At 46.0% G+C, this 20,279-nt stretch overlaps 1 protein-coding gene and 1 long non-coding RNA gene across 5 annotated transcripts in view; one reads left to right on the top strand and one right to left on the bottom strand.

Moving 5' to 3' along the window:
* Window positions 1-7,360: 7,360 nt before the first annotated feature.
* Window positions 7,361-19,519, bottom strand: LOC143843912 (uncharacterized). Of its 4 annotated transcripts, XR_013233737.1 has the most exons (6): window positions 19,225-19,519; window positions 17,110-17,225; window positions 15,674-15,807; window positions 11,591-12,910; window positions 8,687-9,633; window positions 7,361-8,444 (listed from the first exon to the last, which is right to left on the bottom strand). It is a non-coding gene; the product is annotated as an uncharacterized LOC143843912 (long non-coding RNA). The 4 variants fall into 4 exon arrangements; XR_013233735.1 differs by having other exon boundaries at window positions 7,361-9,633; window positions 19,225-19,518; XR_013233736.1 differs by having other exon boundaries at window positions 7,361-8,826; window positions 19,225-19,518.
* A 124-nt stretch (window positions 19,520-19,643) lies between these two features.
* RTKN2 (rhotekin 2) overlaps window positions 19,644-20,279 on the top strand; it is a 45,468-nt gene continuing 44,832 nt past the window's right edge. The window contains exon 1 of the mRNA XM_077350728.1: window positions 19,644-19,786. Coding sequence (XP_077206843.1) covers window positions 19,721-19,786 — 66 coding nt within the window. The 5' untranslated portion in view covers window positions 19,644-19,720. The remainder of the gene's footprint in view (window positions 19,787-20,279) is intronic.

Here is a 20,279-nt window from a genome sequence, read left to right as displayed (position 1 = left end):
TGTGCGTCACGTCTTCCCCCTCCGCGTTTTCCATGTGACCCGAAATCGCCGTTTCGGCGGCCGTGCATAATGGGCCATATAGAGTTCTTAGAGAGTGTTTTGAAAGTACGATGTCTGAAATGTTGAAAAATGGTAGTGCACAATGAACAAATCAAAATAACAATCTTCAAGACATCCAAGCAGAGAATCTGATTGTGTAATCCTGACTCCCAAACAGAGCTGTGGTCTTCTAAACTCATTTTTAGTGGATGTGATTCTGCTTAGGATCACACAGTGAGTAGCCAGAAATAAGAATCTACTTGTATGTAACATGGTCCACCCTGACATTCATCTGTTGGCCTGCTTTACTGTTGTTTTTTAAAGGGGAGGGAAAATGTCATGTGTTCAAGTTAAATTTCAAAAAAGCTTATATGTCACAATGATCAAGGCAGTTTACGAAGAGGAAGGAGGGGGGACGAGAAGCCGCTCCCCCCCCAAATCATTTCCGTTGTCAAGACAACAAAGAGAAAGCACAGAGCACTAATAATCCAGCGACGTTATGTCAGCCAAGTATGTCAGCAGTACCCCTGTCTTTCTGTGTACTCTAGGAACAGCAATGATTCCAGAGAAGTAGCCCTTTGCAGCCAGCAGCCAGTTCTGTTGCTGGCACTATCTTGGATCCCTAACTGACCCCCATTTGTGTCTGAGTATGAAGACAAAATGAATACTGATGACGAGTTGTTTAGTAATGTAGAGCACTGCTGGACCAGACAAGTAGTCCAGCTCATCCAGCATCCTGTTTCACAGAGTGTCCCACCAGTTGCTCTGGATGACCAACAAATCAGAACAGAGACAAAGGCCTCTCACATGTTACACCCCAGGATAGGTATTCAGAGGTTTACTGCCTCTGAATATGGAGGTTTCCTGTGGTCACCATAGCTGCTATCCACTGATGGGATCCTTGCTGAAGCTCTCCAATCCCTTTTTAAAGCCTTCATTGATCATAGCCACCATTACATAATTCAACAAGTAAAGTATTTCCTTTAATCTTTTCTGAATATATTGCCACCAACCTTGTTGGGTGACTCTGAGTTCTGGTATTATGGGTCTGGGAGAAAACCATTTGCTCTATTGCTCTTATTTGGTCTTTTGGCAAATAGATTTCAGTTCAGTTTTCTTAAATTCCATAAACATGGTCTATCATGATCAGAATTGTCTTATTTGACTAGCTGTGGCTGTCAGGGATTTCCTGTGAAGAACTTTCCCATCACCTGATATCTTTAACTGCCAGGGACTGAATGTGTGACCTTTTGCTTTTAAAGCAGAATGAGCAGCCCATCTAACTTCTCCATAAGGATACCCCGGTTGGCGGGACAGGAAGCATCCAGGAAAATCAAGAGTATACAGTTCCCCATTCATGCTCCAAGATGATCAGTCAGGACAACACAGCTGCTTCCATCCCAGCTCCAAGCCTGAATCCAGATTGGAATGGTTCTAGAGATAATCCATCCCTTCAAGACTGCTTGCATAGCTGTCAGAATCCCCAAGTATTTCTGCCATGATTTCGTTCTGGTTTATCCTGTTGCTTGGCCTTTTGCCTTGATGTAACACAGATGCTTTTGCTTGACACCCCAAGGTCAATTTCCTACCACTATATTTTATGCCGCCTTACCCTCCTTCCACATTCTTCCCCTTCCCTTTCGTTAGTGCCCTGTAGTTCCCAGATCTTCCTGTCCCTTGATGGCCAAGTAGTTATCTCTGTATTTTGACTCTTTTGAACTGTGCCTGGTTCGAGTTCCCAGAGGAGGAGGAAGAACCCCTAAAATGTTCACCCTATGCTTTGTAATTCAGTCCTGACTATGCCTTCAACGTAGATGTTTGCATTTTGTCAATAAAGAAACTTTAATTCCAAGAGTTTACTTATTTAGAAATCAAAGTCTCTCACAATAGCCAACATCTCCTTGAGCAAAGTATTCCATTAGGCTTGAGGTCTTCCCCTGTGATGAAATTCTAGAAACAAAGAAAAAAAAGTGGACTTATAAGTTTCTTGCTGGTGCTTTCAGAGACTACAGCCAGACAGGCATTAACAGTTAATTTTAGAGCACTTGTATGTATCTTAAAGTCAAGTGGACAGGAAACACTCCGTAGCTAACCTTTCATTTCTCCCCATCCTTTCTTCTTCCATTAAACCAGGACCATGTTTGTAATGAATAGAGAGACAGATAGGGTAGGATAAAATAAAATTTCCTTGTTTTGTAAGGGGCCAATTAAAGATCCACACACACAATTTAAATCTGATTTAAACTCTCTCTGAAAAGCTATAGCAGAGTTAATGTGGCAGTTTTCTGCACTTTTCTCACCAAATTACCCACTGAAAAATCAGTATCATTTCATCCCCCACCCCATGCAAACTTGCCATAATCTTCCAATTCTCTGGAACAAATAAGTTTGCTCATGCAAGTAAGTGTGACAAAAATAAAATCCTCTTTGCCCACAGCAAAGACTTGGTTTTTATACCCCGATTTCCACTACCCAAAGGAGTCTCAAAGTGGCTTTCAGTCATCTTTCCTTCCTTCCCCCACAACAAACACCCTGTGAGGTAGGTGATGATGAGAGAGTTCTGACAGACCTGCTCTGTAAGAACAGTTCTAACAGGACTGTGACTAGTCCACCGGATGGGTCAATATTCGATTTCCAAATGGCACAAATCAGACACACAAAGCTGTAATACACATAAATTCCAAAGTGAGTTTCCCACTAGCTTGCCTCTCTCCAGCATCTGTTTGACTGCAGTTTGATCTGTTTCATATTTACAGGTGTGTGTGAAAAAATGCACGGAGGAAACATCAGCAGTTTCTGTTGCTGGCAAAATAAATTCTCAAAGAAGTTCAAAGCGCTAGTGAGACATCCATGCACCAGAAAAAGCATTGCAATGCCATTAATTATTGAAGACTTCAAATGCCATCAAACGGCACAAGCTGTTTTTCAAGACTTGTGCCAGAGTAAACCCACTAAATGAACGGAAATTTCAAATGAGATCTGCACCTGCTGAATCACAAATGACTGTAAGCAACCTCTCAGTCTCCACTATCTGGTGAGTGAAGAATGGGGCATCTTCAGCGTCATCAAGTCCGTATGTTGCCAGGTTTCTTCTTCACTATAAGCAGACAGGCTTGGGGGTGGGGGATAACCGCCACCTATTTTTGTGCCCAAAAAACTTTCAAAGGAAGGCCTGTTAGATTGGATGCATCTGGTGGCTTACAAGACTGGTTAGAGTTTATGGTTGGTTGGTCTGTCTATTGGATTTATAACATCCCCTAATCAGATCTGCCGTCTTGGGGCGATTTACATTTAATACTACATTGAAATTAAAATAATTGAGTTAAAAAATTAAAAATGTATCCTTTGTTGAACTTTATAGGAGGCACACAGGAGAGCCAACTAGATTGCAAAGTGGGAGATCCTTGATGTTAAGGGGTCTGTTGGTCCGAGCCAAACTCAACCATAATCCTGATTGAAGAGCTCCATCTTACAGGCCTTATGGAACTGTGCTGGTTCTGTTAGGTCACTGATGTTCTTAGGGAGCTCATTCCACCAGGCAGGGGCTAGGGCCGAAAAAGCCCTGGCCCTGGTCAAGGCCAGTTGTACTTCCTTGGGGCTGGGGACTGTGGTTGCTGAACATAGCACACTCTGGGGAACATATTCAGCATATCCAGTGGCCCTTTGATTTGAGACGCCCTAATTTTCTTTTAGGGCCTCTTGTGGCGCAGAGTAGTAAGGCAGCCGTCTGACAGCTTTGCCCATGAGGCTGGGAGTTCAATCCCAGCAGCTGGCTCAAGGTTGACTCAGCCTTCCATCCTTCCGAGGTCGGTAAAATGAGTACCCAGCTTGCTGGGGGGTAAACGGTAATGACTGGGGAAGGTACTGGCAAACCACCCCGTATTGAGTCTGCCAAGAAAACGCTAGAGGGCGTCACCCCAAGGGTCAGACATGACTCAGTGCTTGCACAGGGGGTACCTTTACCTTTACCTAATTTTCTTTTGTGTTTCCTCAGAACTAGAAGCCTGCTGCCTTTGATGTAATTTGGACTCGGAAAACAGAGTAGACCCCCGCCCATAAAAAAAACATGGAGGTATCACACTGACACAGGCTATACTCTCACAAGCTGTCTCTATAATACATGACCTGGCCACATCCACTCCAATTCAGGAATGTGGATCGAATCCAGTATTGAGTTCAGATCAAGTGGCCTGAGTTGACATCTCCGATCCAGCCTCCTGTCTAATGTTCCAGACGAAACAGCAGCAGTGGTGTCTATTAGGCTGCTGTTGTCCCTGTCTTGTCCCTTTGACACAAAACAATGAGCCAACTGTGCAACTTTAGAGTTCTGTGCAAGTGTACTAGAATGCATGGAGAAGACTGCTAGTAGAGTAGTAATCAGCCTTTCATGGGTTCCAACAGTTGGTTATTTATTTGCTTGCCATTGCAAGGCTAAGGTTGGGTATTGTAGGGCCCAAGAGTGGTCCTTGGCGAAGGTGCAGAACTTCCAGATGGTACAACCCTTTTTCAACCATGGAGAAACTCATAAAATACTTTTGAGGCCTTGAGGAACCCCAAAACTGGTAACATGCCCCTTCAGAGAAGAGGGCACAGAAGTAAAATGCGGGAGCCAGCCAATCGATCAATTGACCATTTACCATTTCCATTGTGGAGAAAGATACTAGGCCTGTAAAGCAACAGAGAAAATGGGCTCCAGTGACATCTAGGGTTGTTAGTGGTCATCCAGAGTTCTGGGAAAGGCCACATAACCCCTGGGGAGCTCTTGAGTAACATCAGGGTTCCTTGGAACCCTGGTTGGGAATCCCTGGTGTACATTGCTGTAGGTCAATTTGGCTGAAGGGGCAGGTAACTAGGAACACATGCTATTTATTTTTCAGCATCTGCATCAACTTTCACCTGTCTGACTCAATTCAAGGGCTGTCAATAACCATAAAAGACTTATCTAAGAGATAGCTTCCAACCCAGTATGATCTCCAGTTTACACATAGGTTGGGTATGGAATCCCCACTGTGTAATAGTGAAATATGAGTTGCAGTTTCTTCTCGAATTCCTACATGTGTGGTGCCCAATTTGTATAGGGACTGCAGCATATAGGGAGAAGGGGATTCAACACTCTTCACCCCTGCTGAATTCATGATTGCTGCACAGGGTGGGGACTCCAAATCCAACCTGTGTGTTCCATAATGTGTGAATCAGCAATTGCCTCTAACACGCTTTCTCAATGTGTTTCTTGGTGACCCTGGGCTTCCTGAATGGTTGGCAGTTAATTTTTAAAACATTTTTTACATTTGTTAAACATTTCTCAGGTGATATGACCATATATGATCATGTTGACTCCTCCCCCCCCACACACACACAAATGGCCAATGATGGTCTTTGAGTGGGTGGGAAGGGAAGGGGCCCCAGGGAGTCATGTACACAGCTATGCCACCCAACCATATTCTGCACAATCCTGTCACTTCTGGATTTTCTCAAAGCCTGAAGAATATATCAGAGGTTTCTCAACAGTAAATAAGGTGAGAAAGGTTATTCTAACAGTGAAGTGTTAAGAGTGGAGCATATGCTGGTTCAGATGGCTTTCTGATGGCTTATTTTCACAAAATAAGCATGTTTAGCCAATATTGCATTAATGTTACCTGTGTTGCACCCTTGTGCTGAAGGAGACAATAGGTCCCACAACAATTATCTTTGCATATCTTAAGATGCTTTGGGAGCTTATTTTAATTTTTGCCTATAAAGTGCAGCCCCCCCCCCCAGCTAAACAAATGCATGAAGCATCATGCTATATCCTTATTACCATAGACTGGCTGATAGCATGGTAGCCTACCTCACAGGGTTCTTGTAAGGATGGAATGGATGAGAACTTGATATGCCCATTTGAGTTCTTAGGAAGGAAGAATGTGATAAAGTACAACAGAGATTAGTAAAAGCTCCCCCCCCAAAAAAAAGTACCCTACTGCATTTAAATTTAGCACGAAGAAAAAAAAAAAAAAACAGCAGCCAGGATGCTTCCAGCTGGAAAATAGATCCAAATGTTAATACTCATTTTAACCTCGCTCTTATGTTCTCTGACAACTTCTCAACAGCTCCCAGATAAATGTACCCTAGGGAAAATATAAGGCCATGTATATTTGGCTGATTGTGTACTGATGGATTCATAATGAGAAAATAAATTTCCATGTATATATGGCTGTCGTGACCATTTAAAAAAATCTTTAGTGATGATTTATTACTTCTCTTTGACAAATTTACTAGCACGCCCACATAGCTATGCTTGCCTGTTCCTGTTCGCCTCATGTTCCTTCTCTACTATAAAAAGCACCGGGAGGGGGGGTGTTGTACATAATTCCGCAGATCGTTCTATTGATCGAGGCGGAACTACTCTGGCGCAAGTTAACTGTACTTAATGAACTTACATTAGTTGTCATGGGCTTATTAGTGGTGACTCAGTTGATACTGTTTACCTGAATTTCAGTAAAGCTTCTTTCTTTTTTTCATATACAAGTTTTTTTTTATTTTCATAAAGATAGAAATATAGGATGCAATACAAGTTATTAATACAAAAAACAGTAAATAAAATATAATAATTGTTTGAAAATATACGACCCCACATTAACTACACAGTGATATAAACTTTTGCCCAAAACTAAGTCTAAGAGCCATCCACATTTCCACTACATTAAAAAAAAGGCCTATTTAGATATACAAAAGAAAAGTTGTTATTAATCAACTTACTTGAGAGATCGTAGACCTCACGTTAACTGCTTGATACAATCTAAGAGCTATCCTGGCAGATATTTCTAGGTTTAAGTTAGATGCTTGACATTAAACATTTCTTGTAGAACAGTATGAGTTTTGGCCCTGTATCAATACCCTAATGAAGGGAAAGGAAAGTAGGGCTTTGCCTTAAAGATGTCAGTTTGAGCTTTGGCCCTATAACGATACACCAATAAAGAAAAAATAAGGGGGGAAAACCCCATTTTATATTTCCAACACTAACGATTATATTACCTATATGCCTACAAAGGAAAAGAAACAAGAGAGAAAGAGACACTGCTTCCCCTTTTTCATAAAAATAGAAATATAGAATACAGTATAACATTAAACATAAAACAATATGAGCTTTCGGTCTTCTTAGGGGGGGTCTCATCTCGAGGCTTGCTACATCTTGTCGTTCCCGTAGACCAGGGGTAGTCAAACTGCGGCCCTCCAGATGTCCATGGACTACAATTCCCAGAAGCCCCTGCCAGCATTCGCTGGCAGGGGCTTCTGGGAATTGTAGTCCATGGACATCTGGAGGGCCGCAGTTTGACTACCCCTGCCGTAGACTTATATTCTGTCCCATTGGCCTTTGGCATAGAAAGTGCAGTTGTACTCTTTCCCGCAGAATATGCATCGATAAATCTTGAGGCCGTTGCACCTCCTGGACTCCAGTATCAATACAATTTTTTTCCCAAAGAGCTCCTTTAAATCGGTTACTTTCACTACAGATCCATATTTCTTTTGATTGATTTTTGTACACTGTTACTTTGAGATGGCTGTATGTCTTTTTAAAAAGGGTGTCCTTATCTGGGCTGCAGAACTCCGGCATCCCCTTTTCCGTCTCCAGAATTTCAGATTTCTCTTCTACTGTTGGTTTTCCACCTTGTTTAGAGCTGTCATCAGCCACTGTTATTGATCCATCATTCCTGTTAAAGACTTCTTCCTTGGCATCTTGGATCTCCTTGAAGATATGAATTTCAGATTTCTCTTCTACTGTTGGTTTTCCACCTTGTTTAAAGCTGTCATCAGCCACTGTTATTAATCCATCATTCCTGTTGGAGACTTCTTCCTTGCCATCTTGGATCTCCTTGAAGATATTTTTGACCAATCCTTCTGTAAATACTTTGAAATCTTGGGTTTGTTTCTCTATTAGATGAGCCAATCTTTTTAACATAGACATGTTTTTGACTTAAAAAACAACAACAGCCAGCCTCTAACAATTTTACAAGTGGCCAGTAGAGGTCCTCTGTTTTATCCTCTGGCATGTAACGTATTGAAGACAGTTAAGGCAGATATTCTCGTGCTGGAACAGAGTTCTCGTGAGATCTTCCCATTCACAGCTCTTATCTCTTATCTCCGAAAACCAAAACAATTACAATGAGAGCTTTTGCCAATTAATTTGAGTTGATTTGAGTCCTTCTTCTGCTTAGTTAGGAGAATTAGCCTGCCTCATAACGAGGTGGCTTCGGGCAGAGCAGAGTAAAAGGAGGGGGGGAACAAAGGGCTTTGATGCAGGAAGAGAGACGGAGAAAAAAAAACGAGAGACACTTGCAGTAAATGATGTTTTGGAACTCAGCCGATGTCCTCCCCTCAGTTCACAACGTTCATTTGCAGTAAATCATCGTGTAGGGTTGAAGCAGATACTTTAAAATTAAAGAAGGAAAAGAAAGTCCGAGATAGAAAATGGCAGTCATCCTCTGGACCTGGAACGCTGACAGCCTATAATCCAGGGAGATATACTCCCTAAAGGATTGGAGACGGCCCCAAGAACTTCCTGGGTAGAAAGGTGAGGTGGGGTTTGCGTACAATTGACCCCTGTCAGGCTTCAGAGATAGCAGAGCAAATGCCCTGCCACCCTCTCAGAACGACATCTTTAGCCACACACCTGAATTTCAGTAAAGCTTTTGACAAGGTTTGCCATGATGTTCTGATGAGCACACTGGAGGACTGCAGCTTGGATTTTCAGATAGTTAAGTGGACAGGGAACTGATAATTGACATGAAATTGGGAGGAGTAGCGCACATCCTAGAAGATAAGAGTTCAAGAGATCTGAACATGCTGGAAAAGTGGGCAAATGAGAACAAGATGCAATTCAATAAGGATAAGTGCAGAATTCTGCGTCTGAGTCACAAAAATGAGAAGCATACATACTGGATGGGAAATACAGTTTTAAAAATAATTTATTATTCAACATCTAAAAAATCCTCCCTCAAGCCAGGGACCTCCAACAGATTCCTACCCGCTGAGCGTAAAGCCCTGCAGGGAACATAAGATAGACAGTTCTGCGGGTATGTGAGGCCCAGACCACGGATGGCCTTAAAGATTAACACCAGAACCTTGGACTTTATCTGGGCTGCCACTGGCAACCAATGCAGCTGCCTTAGCACAGGCTGGATAAGGGGCCTCCAAGATGTTTCTGTATTTTGCACCCGTGGCAATTTTCGGGTTAAGGACAAGGGTAAGCCCATGTAAAGTCTAGTCTGGAGATGACCGTTGTATAGATGACTGTGGCCAGGCAGCCTGACAACAGATAAGGCGCTAGTAGTTTTGCCTGGTGTAGATGGAAAAATGCCATACATGCTACTCCCGTGACCAGGGCCTCCATGGATAAGGAGGCATACAGGACCACTCCCAAGTTCCTGGCCGAAGGCGAGATGTTAAGTTGCATCCTAGCCCAAATGGGAAGGTGTGCTTCCCAATCTGTTGCCTTCCTGCCCAGCCACAGGACCTCCATCTTGACAGGACCTCCTGTCTTGAGTTCTCAGCCACAGGACCTCCATCTTGAGTTCTCAGTAACAGTGGGTGCAAACAAGATCTCGGGGCACCTGTGGACTGCAAGATAAATATAAGAGACAATGTGATACAGCAGTGAAGAAAGTGAATGTAGTCTTGGGCTGTATCAACAGAGGCATCACATTGAAACTGCAAGATGTCATACTGCCTCTGTGTACTGCATTGGTCAGACCATACCTGGAGTACTGAGTGGAGTTCTGGAGGTCTCACTTAAAAAAGGATACAAGCAAAATTGAGAAGGTGCAGAAGAGAGCAATGCTCTAGCGTCAGAGGACCAAGCCCTATGAAGAAAGGCTGAGGGACTTGGGAATGTTCAGCCTGGAGAAGAGTAGGTTGAGAGGGGATATGATTGCTTTTTTTCTTTTAAGTATTTGAAAGGTTGTCACTTGGAAGAGGTCAGGGAGCAGTGCTTGTTGACAACAGAGGATAGGACCCACAGCAATGGGTTTAAACTAAAGTTGAATACCATTGGCTAGATATCAAGAAAACAATTTCACAGTCAGGGTAGTTCAGCAGTAACAAACAGATTTATTAAACTACAGCTCCAAGCCCGGTACAAAACTCACACCATCTGCAAAACCATAATCCAGCAAATTATTTATTTACTAGAAATAAAGCCCATTTTATGTCTGAATAAAATGGGCACTAGGAGCCTGTCTTCTCTCAGCGCCAGGAGCAGCCTCATCACGGCGCAGCCGTTCCCGGGGCCGAGAAAAGGCTGGCTCCCGCCCCGCCACCTTTCCCGAAGCCCAAAACGGCATTCTGTCGCCCGGGGCGGCAAGGCCGCTCCCGGCGGTGAGAGAAGGCCGGCTGCCGCCCGCCCACCGTTCCCGAAGCCCAAAACGGCGTTCTCTCAGCCCGGGAGCAGTGAGGCCGCTCCCGGGGACGAGGCCACTCCCGGCGGCGAGAGAAGGCTGGCTGCCGCTCCCCCACACTCCCTGAAGCCCAAAACGGCGTTCTCTCGGCCCGGGAGCGGTGAGGCCGCTCCCGGGGACGAGGCCGCTCCCGGAGGCGAGAGAAGGCCGGCTGCGGCCCCCCCACCCTCCCCGAAGCCCAAAACGGCGTTCTCTCAGCCCGGGAGCGGTGAGGCCGCTCCCGGGGACGAGGCCACTCCCGGCGGCGAGAGAAGGCTGGCTGCCGCCCCCCCACCCTCCCCGAAGCCCAAAACGGCGTTCTCTCGGCCCGGGAGCGGTGAGGTCGCTCCCGGGGACGAGGCCACTCCCGGCAGCGAGAGAAGGCTGGCTGCCGCTCCCCCACACTCCCCGAAGCCCAAAACGGCGTTCTCTCGGCCCGGGAGCGGTGAGGCCGCTCCCGGGGACGAGGCCACTCCCGGCGGCGAGAGAAGGCTGGCTGCCGCCCCCCCACCCTCCCCGAAGCCCAAAACGGCGTTCTCTCGGCCCGGGAGCGGTGAGGTCGCTCCCGGGGACGAGGCCACTCCCGGCAGCGAGAGAAGGCTGGCTGCCGCTCCCCCACACTCCCCGAAGGCCAAAACGGCGTTCTCTCGGCCCGGGAGCGGTGAGGCCGCTCCCGGGGACGAGGCCACTCCCGGCGGCGAGAGAAGGCTGGCTGCCGCCCCCCCACCCTCCCCGAAGCCCAAAACGGCGTTCTCTCGGCCCGGGAGCAGTGAGGTCGCTCCCGGGGACGAGGCCACTCCCGGCAGCGAGAGAAGGCTGGCTGCCGCTCCCCCACCCTCCCCGAAGCCCAAAACGGCGTTCTCTCGGCCCGGGAGCGGTGAGGCCGTTCCCGGGGACGAGGCCGCTCCCGGAGGCGAGAGAAGGCCGGCTGCGGCCCCCCCACCCTCCCCGAAGCCCAAAACGGCGTTCTCTCAGCCCGGGAGCGGTGAGGCCGCTCCCGGGGACGAGGCCACTCCCGGCGGCGAGAGAAGGCAGGCTGCCGCCCCCCCACCCTCCCCGAAGCCCAAAACGGCGAGGATGGTCGCGGCGTCGTTGGGACCGCAGAAGCCTCCCTCCCCCTTTCCCCCCGTGGAGCAGCCTACCGTCGGGCGTCTGTGGCAGCGGCAGCTCCTCAGTAGGCGGGTGGCCATGTTGCGGCGATGTTGGGGGCGGAGTGTGGGAGTGAAGTCCGGGGCGGGCCAAGTGGCCAAAGTGGCGCTATGCGCGCCTCCCAATTGGCCACTTGGCCCCTGAGTGGCCCTCCGAGTTTTTATCCTAGACGGGTCCTGCCCTAACTCCTTCCCTAGAGACCTTACTCCTTTATTTATTCTGCGGCACACCGCGCTGCGGGGCGGGCTTAAAGATTAAATTTCTATAACAACCTCCCATACAGCTCAGGGCATTTTACATATAACGTCACAGGGTGATACATGGAACAACTTAAACATATAACAGTCAAAAGTAACATCAACAATAATTCAACAGTGGTTTTAAAGCAACACAATTTCAATAGTCTTAACAACAATATAGCCGGAACGGCAACTTAAATAAGGCCAACTTAAATAAGGCCCTCCACTGGTTCAGGCCATGGAGGGGATGTCTGAGGGAGAACAGTGAATGTTATTGGGTTTGGTCAGTCTCAGGCAAATGTCTGGTGGAGGAGCTCCCTTTTGCACGCCCTCCAAAATTGTGGGAGTTCAGGCAGGGCCCTGATCTCTTCAGGGAGCTCATTCCACCTGTGGCGGCCAGGACAGAAAAAGCTCTGGCCCTTATTTAGGACCGACATGCTTCTTTGGGGCCAGGGATCACCAGGCAGTTGGCGGTGGTAGCGCACAATGCTGTTTGGGGGATATAGGCAGAGAGACGCTTTCTCAGGTACACTGGGCCCCGAGTGTATATGGCCTTAAAGAACCAAAAATCTTAAGCCTGATCCGGAATTCAATTGGGAGCCAGCTGAATTGCTGAAGTATAGGGCGGATGTGGAATGTCCATGGTGCATTGGTAAAAATCCTGGCCACGGCGTCCTGAGCCAATTGCAGTTTCTGGGTCAAAGATAAGGGTAGGCCTGCATACAGCGAGTTGCAGAAGTCCAGTCTAGAAGTGACCGTCGCATGGATCACTGTGGCTAGGCGTTCTGGTGCCAAGTAGAGTGCTAGTAGGTTGGCTTGGCATAGATGGTAGAAAGCCTGACAGTCTACTCTCGTGACCTGTGCCTCCATGAAGAGGAAGGCGTCGAGGATCACACCCAGGTTTCTGATGGAGTAGGCTACTGCGAGATGGCATTCCATCCAGGATGGGTAATCACGCTTCCTTACTTGGTCCATTCCTACCCAGCCACAGGATCTCTGTCTTTGAAGGGTTGAGCTTCAGATGACTCTACTTGAGCCATTTCTTCTCTGCTTCCAGGCATCTGGCTAAGGTTTCTGGGGGGGAATTGGTGCGGTCATTCATCAGGAGGAAGAGCTGGGTGTCATCTGCATATTGGTGGCAGCCCAGCTCAAAACGCCCCCCCCCTCCCGCTGAGCAAGAGGGCACATGAAAATGTTAAATAAAATAAGAGACGGTTGGATTCTCTCTTATTTCAATGCTTTGTCCGTGACCCTGGAGGAAGGAGTGATGGGCGCTGAATGAGTTAACATAACACACAGATACTCACTGCCAGTCTTAGATATGTGAGTGAAACTCTCAAGCCTGCAGGGATTAAGATATGTGGATATCCTTGTGTACTTTTCCGGGCAACGAGAGAGGTCAAAGTGTGATAAGTGTGTGTAATGAAGGCTAGCTCGGAAAAGCCAGGAAAAGAGTGTGTAAGCAAAATGTACTGAATAAAGCCTGGGGTCCAGAGAAGCCCCAGGAGAGAGACAGGCAGAAGATTCCCTTTTCTCCAGATACCTGTGTCGTGTGTGTCCTTTCGTCCCTACAAAGGAGATCAGCCATTTAAGGACTGTCTCTTGTATCGTGGTATTGGCAAGGCGGTGAGCTAGAAGCTCGTGATCTACAGAACACAGTACTATGGTGTGGGGGTTTTCAAAATGGCATTCACCCTGTCCCTGATGTTTCTGGCTCTTAACAAAGGATTTGAATTTTAAAAAATCTATCCTTATTAGGGCAAGCTGACTTGCCCCTTCCCAAAGAAGCCAATGATGGACCTTGAGGAGGTTGGAAAGGGAGGGCCCCAAGCCATTTAAACCTTTGCCACCCAAGGCTCCTCTCACTTTGGGGGGGGGGGGGGGAGCTGGGAGGGAAGCATGGCCAACTGATGTCACTTCCTGGTATCTCCAAGCCTGAAAAATATTTCACTGGTACCTCTGTGGTCAAAAGGTTGGAAAAGGTTGCCCTATTAGATAGAGCTGGTCAGAATATTATGCTACCAGAATATAATTTTGCCTGATTCTGTTCTGCTTGGAATTTTGCTATAAGAGAGGAGGTCTTATCTTAAGCTGGTCTGAGTAAATACTTCTATGTCTCATTTTACTCAATGGGGTGTACTGCCAGGAAAGTATTCATACCATTGTAGCCTCTGTATTGTTTTTGGTAGAGTTATATCCTCTTAAGCTTTTTGACTTCAAGGATTAGAATGGTATCATTCTACTTAGGACTGCACTGAAAGTCTAAGGAAGGTCAGCATCATGTGCTATTTGTGAAGAAAAGAGGATTTGTGGAAAATTCTTTGGTCTACACAACTACGAAAGGTTCAGGTGCTCTGTTGGTGTCCTTCCCCCATCTAGTTACCTCACATTTTGGCAGGGATAGCTTTTCTTATGCAATCTGGTTAAATAACCTGAACTAACCAAATAACTAACTATCTGTCATCTGTATATCTATACCTACCTATTTAAGAGTGCTCATATTAAGGGAAGTTAATTGCTTTAATGATCCAAGAAAGTAAACATTTCTTTATGAACATGATCATATATTTTATCCATAACCACCTCTATTATCTATGATCCTATGATTTCTATATGGAAACAATTTTAGGGGCTGCTGTGGTCGAGAGCTGTGCGATCATCATTCTTCCCTGTCATTTTCTTCCCTCTATTTGTTGTAGTTAATATACTGGCTGCTCGTAAATTGCTTTTTGAGACATATTCATTTTTTCAGTTGCACAGGGTCATTTTTATTACAGAGCTTTGCTTCAAGCTCTGAAAAAGCAACAGTATGTTCGACCTGGAAATGAAAATGCGTAAGGAGCTAGTCAATTTGGCATAGAATGCAAAACCAAGATTTTAGTCAGGGGATCTGTCATTCTGTGATTTTAAAAAGCATGCATTTTACAAGAATAAAAGCTACACAGGGAGGAAATTCTCTATTTCTGTAGTAATTTTTAGGGACATCTCAGTTTTCTTCTGACAGTAACTTCAGAACAAGAGTTTTAATCAGTTAATCTTTGAAATATGGATAATATTAGTAATACTGGTTTGTTTTGAATATCTGAAAATATTTGTTTCATCTTGGTTGATTCTAAAGTGTAAGACTACATTAATTTTTATCAGACTAAAAGTTATACTGCCCTGACCTGAATGGCTCAGAACAGCCTGATCTTGTCAGAACTCAGAAGCTAAGCAGGGTCAGTTCTGATTATTACTTGAATAGTGGACATTGAAGGGAACCCAGGTTTGTTAAACAGAGGCAAGCAATGGCAGGCCATCTCTGAAAGTCTCCTGCCTTGCAGACCCCAAGAGGGGTTCCTGTAAATCAGCTGTGACTTGATGGCACTTCCACAACTTAAAGGATGTAACCCTCATTCTGGAATAACCTTTTAATATTTAGAACAGCCTTTTTCAACTTTTTTGCTATTGAGAAACCCCTGAAACATTCTTCAGGCTTTGAGAAACTGCAGAAGTGGTGCAATTGTGCAGAATATGGTTGGGAAGCATAGCCATGTACATGCCTACCTGGGGCTCCTCCCTTTCTCACTACCTCCAGGCCCATCATTGGCCATGGAGGGGTTGATATGATCATATATAATATCATATGATATTTAGCAAATTATGTATGTACAGATCTATGTATGTATGTATGTATGTATGTATGTATGTATGTATGTATGTATGTATGTATGTATGTATGTATGTATGTATATACATACATATAAACTCCCACCCATTTGGGAAACCCTTCCAGGGTCCTCTAAAAACCCTAGGGTTTCATGAAAACCTGGTTGGGAATGACCATTGGATACTCACCGAAGAAGGTCCTTCTCCTCTGGAGTTAGAAGGACATCTTGATGTGTGATTTCCCACAGCTCTCTGAGGGAGGCAGGTCCAACTTCGAACTTCCTGTCCTCCAAGGTGGGAGGCACTCTTTCTCAGTCTGGAACCTTCCCGAGTTAAAAGACAATTACATAACTAGAAAAAGTAATTAAAACTCTAAATCTCGGAAAGTACAGCGAAAAAAGTAGAACAAATGGAAAAAACAGGAAGCTGCTGTACTCAACTTAAGGAACAAACAATGCAAATGCAAGACTTACTTGTTTATCCCTGCAACACAGGCCTTTTTGTTGTTGTTGTTGAAGGTGGACCCCAGTCAAAGATGAGGCCAAGGTGTCCTTCTGACTCCAGAGGAGAAGAACACTCTAAGGTGAGTATCCAATTGTCATTCTCCTACTTGTGTCCTGGAGGACATCTTGACGGGACTTACAAGAGCAGTCCCTAACAAGGGTGGGGAAAAAACACTGGAGTCTGTCCCCATCCTGTGCTTAAGCAAATATGCCTCCTGCAGATCCAATGATGTTAGGCACTCCCTCTTTTGGAGAGACTCTGCTACGGATCTCAGAGTCTCCATGCAAAATTGTTTGAGATGAACGAACCAACTTACAAACTTGAGGTCCAGAATGGTTCTGAAGGCCCCGTTTCTCTTTGGAACCATGAAGAACTGGGAGTATGTACCTAACCCCTTTCTTAACATGGAACTAGCTTTATTGTCCGTATCTTCTTTCAGTATATCTGAAGTGTGCATGCCCATAAAAGCTCATACCTTGAATAAAACTTCATTGGTTTTAAAAATCTTAAAAGTCTCAAACTGTTTTCTGCTGCTTAAGACCAACACAGCTAGCCACCTGCATCTATCCACACAGTATGTTACAGTTGTCCAGTTTGGAGTTACAAAATCATGGATCAGGGTGGCCAGGTCAACAGAGACGAGAAGCATACAGCAAAATCCAGTTGCAAAGTCCATTTAAAAGTCTGGAAACACTCAAAGTATGTTTCTATGGCTTTACTCTGCCTCTCTGAAGAAAATTCTTTACCATCAAGCAGACAGAAAAGACCAAAACCAAGACTCTAAAGACCTGTTCTAAATAGATTCAACTGGATAGCCATGTTGGTCTGAAGTAGCACAACAAAATTTGAGTCCAATAGCACCTTTAAGACCAATAAAGTTTGAAACTGGTCTATGGTTTGCCAGTACATCTTTGTCTAATGATGTTTTCCTTAGCTTTATCAACACCATTATTATTGTACACATTACATTATCATATAATACAAAAGAGTGTTTGCAACAAATCATAAACATCAAAAGGACATGGTTTACTTGTTTTTTCCCCATTCCAGTACATGATAAAAACTGTCACAGTGTCCACAAAATCTACTGTACGTTGTAAAAAAGCAGTCCTCTCTCCTACCTTATTCAACATCTTCATGCTACAACTGCTACGGAAGTTTGGGCTTGGTTGACACCCAGCTCTTCCTCCTGATGGATGGCAGTTCTGACTCTCCCCCAGAAACATTAGCCAGCTGCCTGGAAACCATGACAAGATGACTGAATCAGAGTGATCTGAAGCTCTATCCTTCAAAGACGGAGGTCCTGTGGCTGGGTAGGAAGGGTCCATGTGAGGAAACCTGTCTGCCCACCCTGGATGGTGTGCAGTTCTCAACAGCTCACCTCGCCAAGAACCTGAGCGTGATCCTGGATGCTTCCCTCACAATGGAATCCCAGGTCACAAAAGTAGCACAGCTGGCATTCTACCACCTCCACCACGCTTAACTACTAGTGCCTTACCAGCCTACCTGGCCCCAGAACACTTAGCCACACTGATCCATGTAACAATCACCTCCAGACTGGACTTCTGTAACTTGGCCTATGAAGGCCTGCCCTTAGCCTTGATCCGGAAACTACAGCTGGTCCAAAACACAGCAGCTAGAATCATCACAGCAACACCATGGAGGGCCCACATTCGGCCCATTCTCCATCAACTACAATGGTTGCCAGTTGAATTCCAGATCAGGCTAAAGGTTTAAGACTTAAAAGCATGATGAGCAGAGAGCCCATGGGATAATTAATATGGAGCAGTGAAACCATTAAGAAAATACGAAGGATTACTGGTTGTGATTTATGATTTTGGATGATTTACAAAGTTTTGAATTATTATAAAATGAAGAAATAAAAAGATCTATTAATGATTTGAAATAGCCTGGACAATTCCGATACATTTTGTTTGGACTGGAGTTACCAAAAGGAATTGACGGTTCGTTTGCAGCCTCAACCAGGGCCAGAGCCTTCTCTGTCCTGGCCCCCACCTGGTGGAATGAGCTACCAGAGGAGATCAAGGCCCTGATGGAGCTAAAACAGTTCTGCAGGGCCTGCAAAAGGGAGCTCTTCCACCAGGCATTTGGATGAGACCGAATCAGCAACATCTACAGGGCCCTTGCTCCCTAGCTCCCAGAAATCCACTCATGCATTCTGCTCTGGACCTGTTTGCATTGTTATAGTCTGTTACCTCTGTTATAGTTTTAATGTTATTATTATTATTGTTATGAAAAACTAATTTCTATGTAAACCGGCCTGAGCCTCAAGGGACAGCAGTATAGAAATACAAAAATAAATAAATAAAATATAAAATAAATACATTCTTTATTTGCATTCTTGCCAACATGATAATTAATGAGGTTACGTTCCAGATATGGTTAAACCTGTCAACTATGTGGGCTCGTAGGAAGAGCTACTTTGCCCAGGCTACTGGGCAAACAAACAGCTCTATATTAGTTATCTCAGCAGCAAGTATATATTGTAGCAGGCAACAAGACTGACCCGCCCCCCGAAAACCCCCAATTTATATAAACAGAACAGACAAAAAAAATCACCTACAGCTGCATAAGTTAGCTGGATCAAACATGATGGATTTAAACTGACTGGATTCTTGCAGCACATTGGCTGGATTCATGTCTGCCTGGATCCTTCCTCCGACCTCAATCTTGGTCCAGGGCAAATCCACATACACAACAAAACCTATCTGCTATAGAAAGTCCTTCAGTTTTTCTCCGCAAATGCCACTAAATTCATCTTAACCACAGTAAGCAGATTTGAGATTGCCTCAGTATCAGAAGAAAGTTTCGAATCCTTTATAATATCCTTGTAGAATTTCTTTACGCTCCACTGACCTACTATTAATAATAATTTCATCCTTACATCCCACCCTTCCCTAGTTAGCTCAGGGCAGATAACATCAGATATTAAAAACATCTTGTTACAATAAATTACAACCTACAATAAAACATGACTCAAACAAGTTTCGCTTATACCATTAACAAATCACATCTTGCCAAAATAGGTTCCTGCTAAAGAGAGTGGTGTGAGTGGCTGACCCTGGATCCTAATCAAAATAAGGTTTGGCATTGAATGGGAATGACTCCCTGAGCCATAAGACAGGAGTCAACGTGGCAACTGGCATATGCTATTTATTTCTTTATATTTATATTTATTTTTACCTCTGGAAGATTATAAATAGGTTGGGAAATACCTGGAGACTTTGGGGCAGGAAGGGACCTCAGAGGAGTCGAATGCTATGGAGACCACCCTCCAAAGCAGCCCTTTTCTCCGGGGAAACGGATCCCTGCCGCCTGGAGAGGGGCTATAATGCCAGGGGATCCCCCGGTCCCACCTGGAGGACGGCATCCCTAATAAAAGACATTAATCAGTTATCAGCGCCGCCTTCTTCACACGACCTCAAGATCCGCCTGCCCTCCTTTCCACCGGCGCTTCTTCCAGTCAGGCCAGGCAGACACGAAACCCGCCGCCCACCTCCAACGGCCACTCCCCCCCCCCCCCGGCTCCCAACCGCCCAGAGTCAACGGCCGCGGGGCGCGCCTCGTGATTCGACGCCAGGGCTCCGTGGGGGAGGGGCTGGGGGCGGGGCCGCCGCCGCGGTTGGGCCGGCGCTGGGAGGAGGGAGGCAAGCCGGGGAGTTTGAACGGCTGAGGCGGCCGCGAGGCAGCGGCGGCGAGCGCGAGGCCGGGATGAGGCGCTCGCGGGAGACCGGCGGCCGCGTCGCCTCTGCCTGCGGGCAGGGGACGAAGGAAGCGGTGAGTGAAATGAATGGCCGGAGCAGCAGCTGGGCTGGCGGGTCGCCCCGGGAGTCGCCTGGAAAGCGCTGGAGCGAGTCCGCCCGCGCGGCCCTTGCTGGGCGACCCGCCGGCCTTGCGCAGTGAGGCAAACAATGGGCGTTATGAGAGCCCCCGCGGCATCGTCCCGGCTCAGCAGTCCTGCGGTGCTGCAAGGCAGCATTGCAAGGCCGTGCAGTTCAGTGATGCAAATAACGGGTAGGCACCCGAATCATTATTATTAGGAATATATCAGTGGGATGCATTCATTCCTGGGAATATGCTCTAGAGCAGAGGTAGTCAACCTGTGGTCCTCCAGATGTCCATGGACTACAATTCCCATGAGCCCCTGCCAGCAAATGCTAGCAGGGGCTCCTGGGAATTGTAGTCCATGGACATCTGGAGGACCACAGGTTGACTACCCCTGCTCTAGAGGTGGGAAAGGGAGGGACAGATTGGGGGTGGTGCTCCATCA

This window comes from Paroedura picta, chromosome 8, assembly GCF_049243985.1.
Source record: "Paroedura picta isolate Pp20150507F chromosome 8, Ppicta_v3.0, whole genome shotgun sequence".
Classification (NCBI taxonomy): Eukaryota; Metazoa; Chordata; class Lepidosauria; order Squamata; family Gekkonidae; genus Paroedura; species Paroedura picta.
The sequence above is the reverse complement of the archived record's forward strand: the minus strand, read 5'-3'. Positions and strand labels throughout refer to the sequence as shown.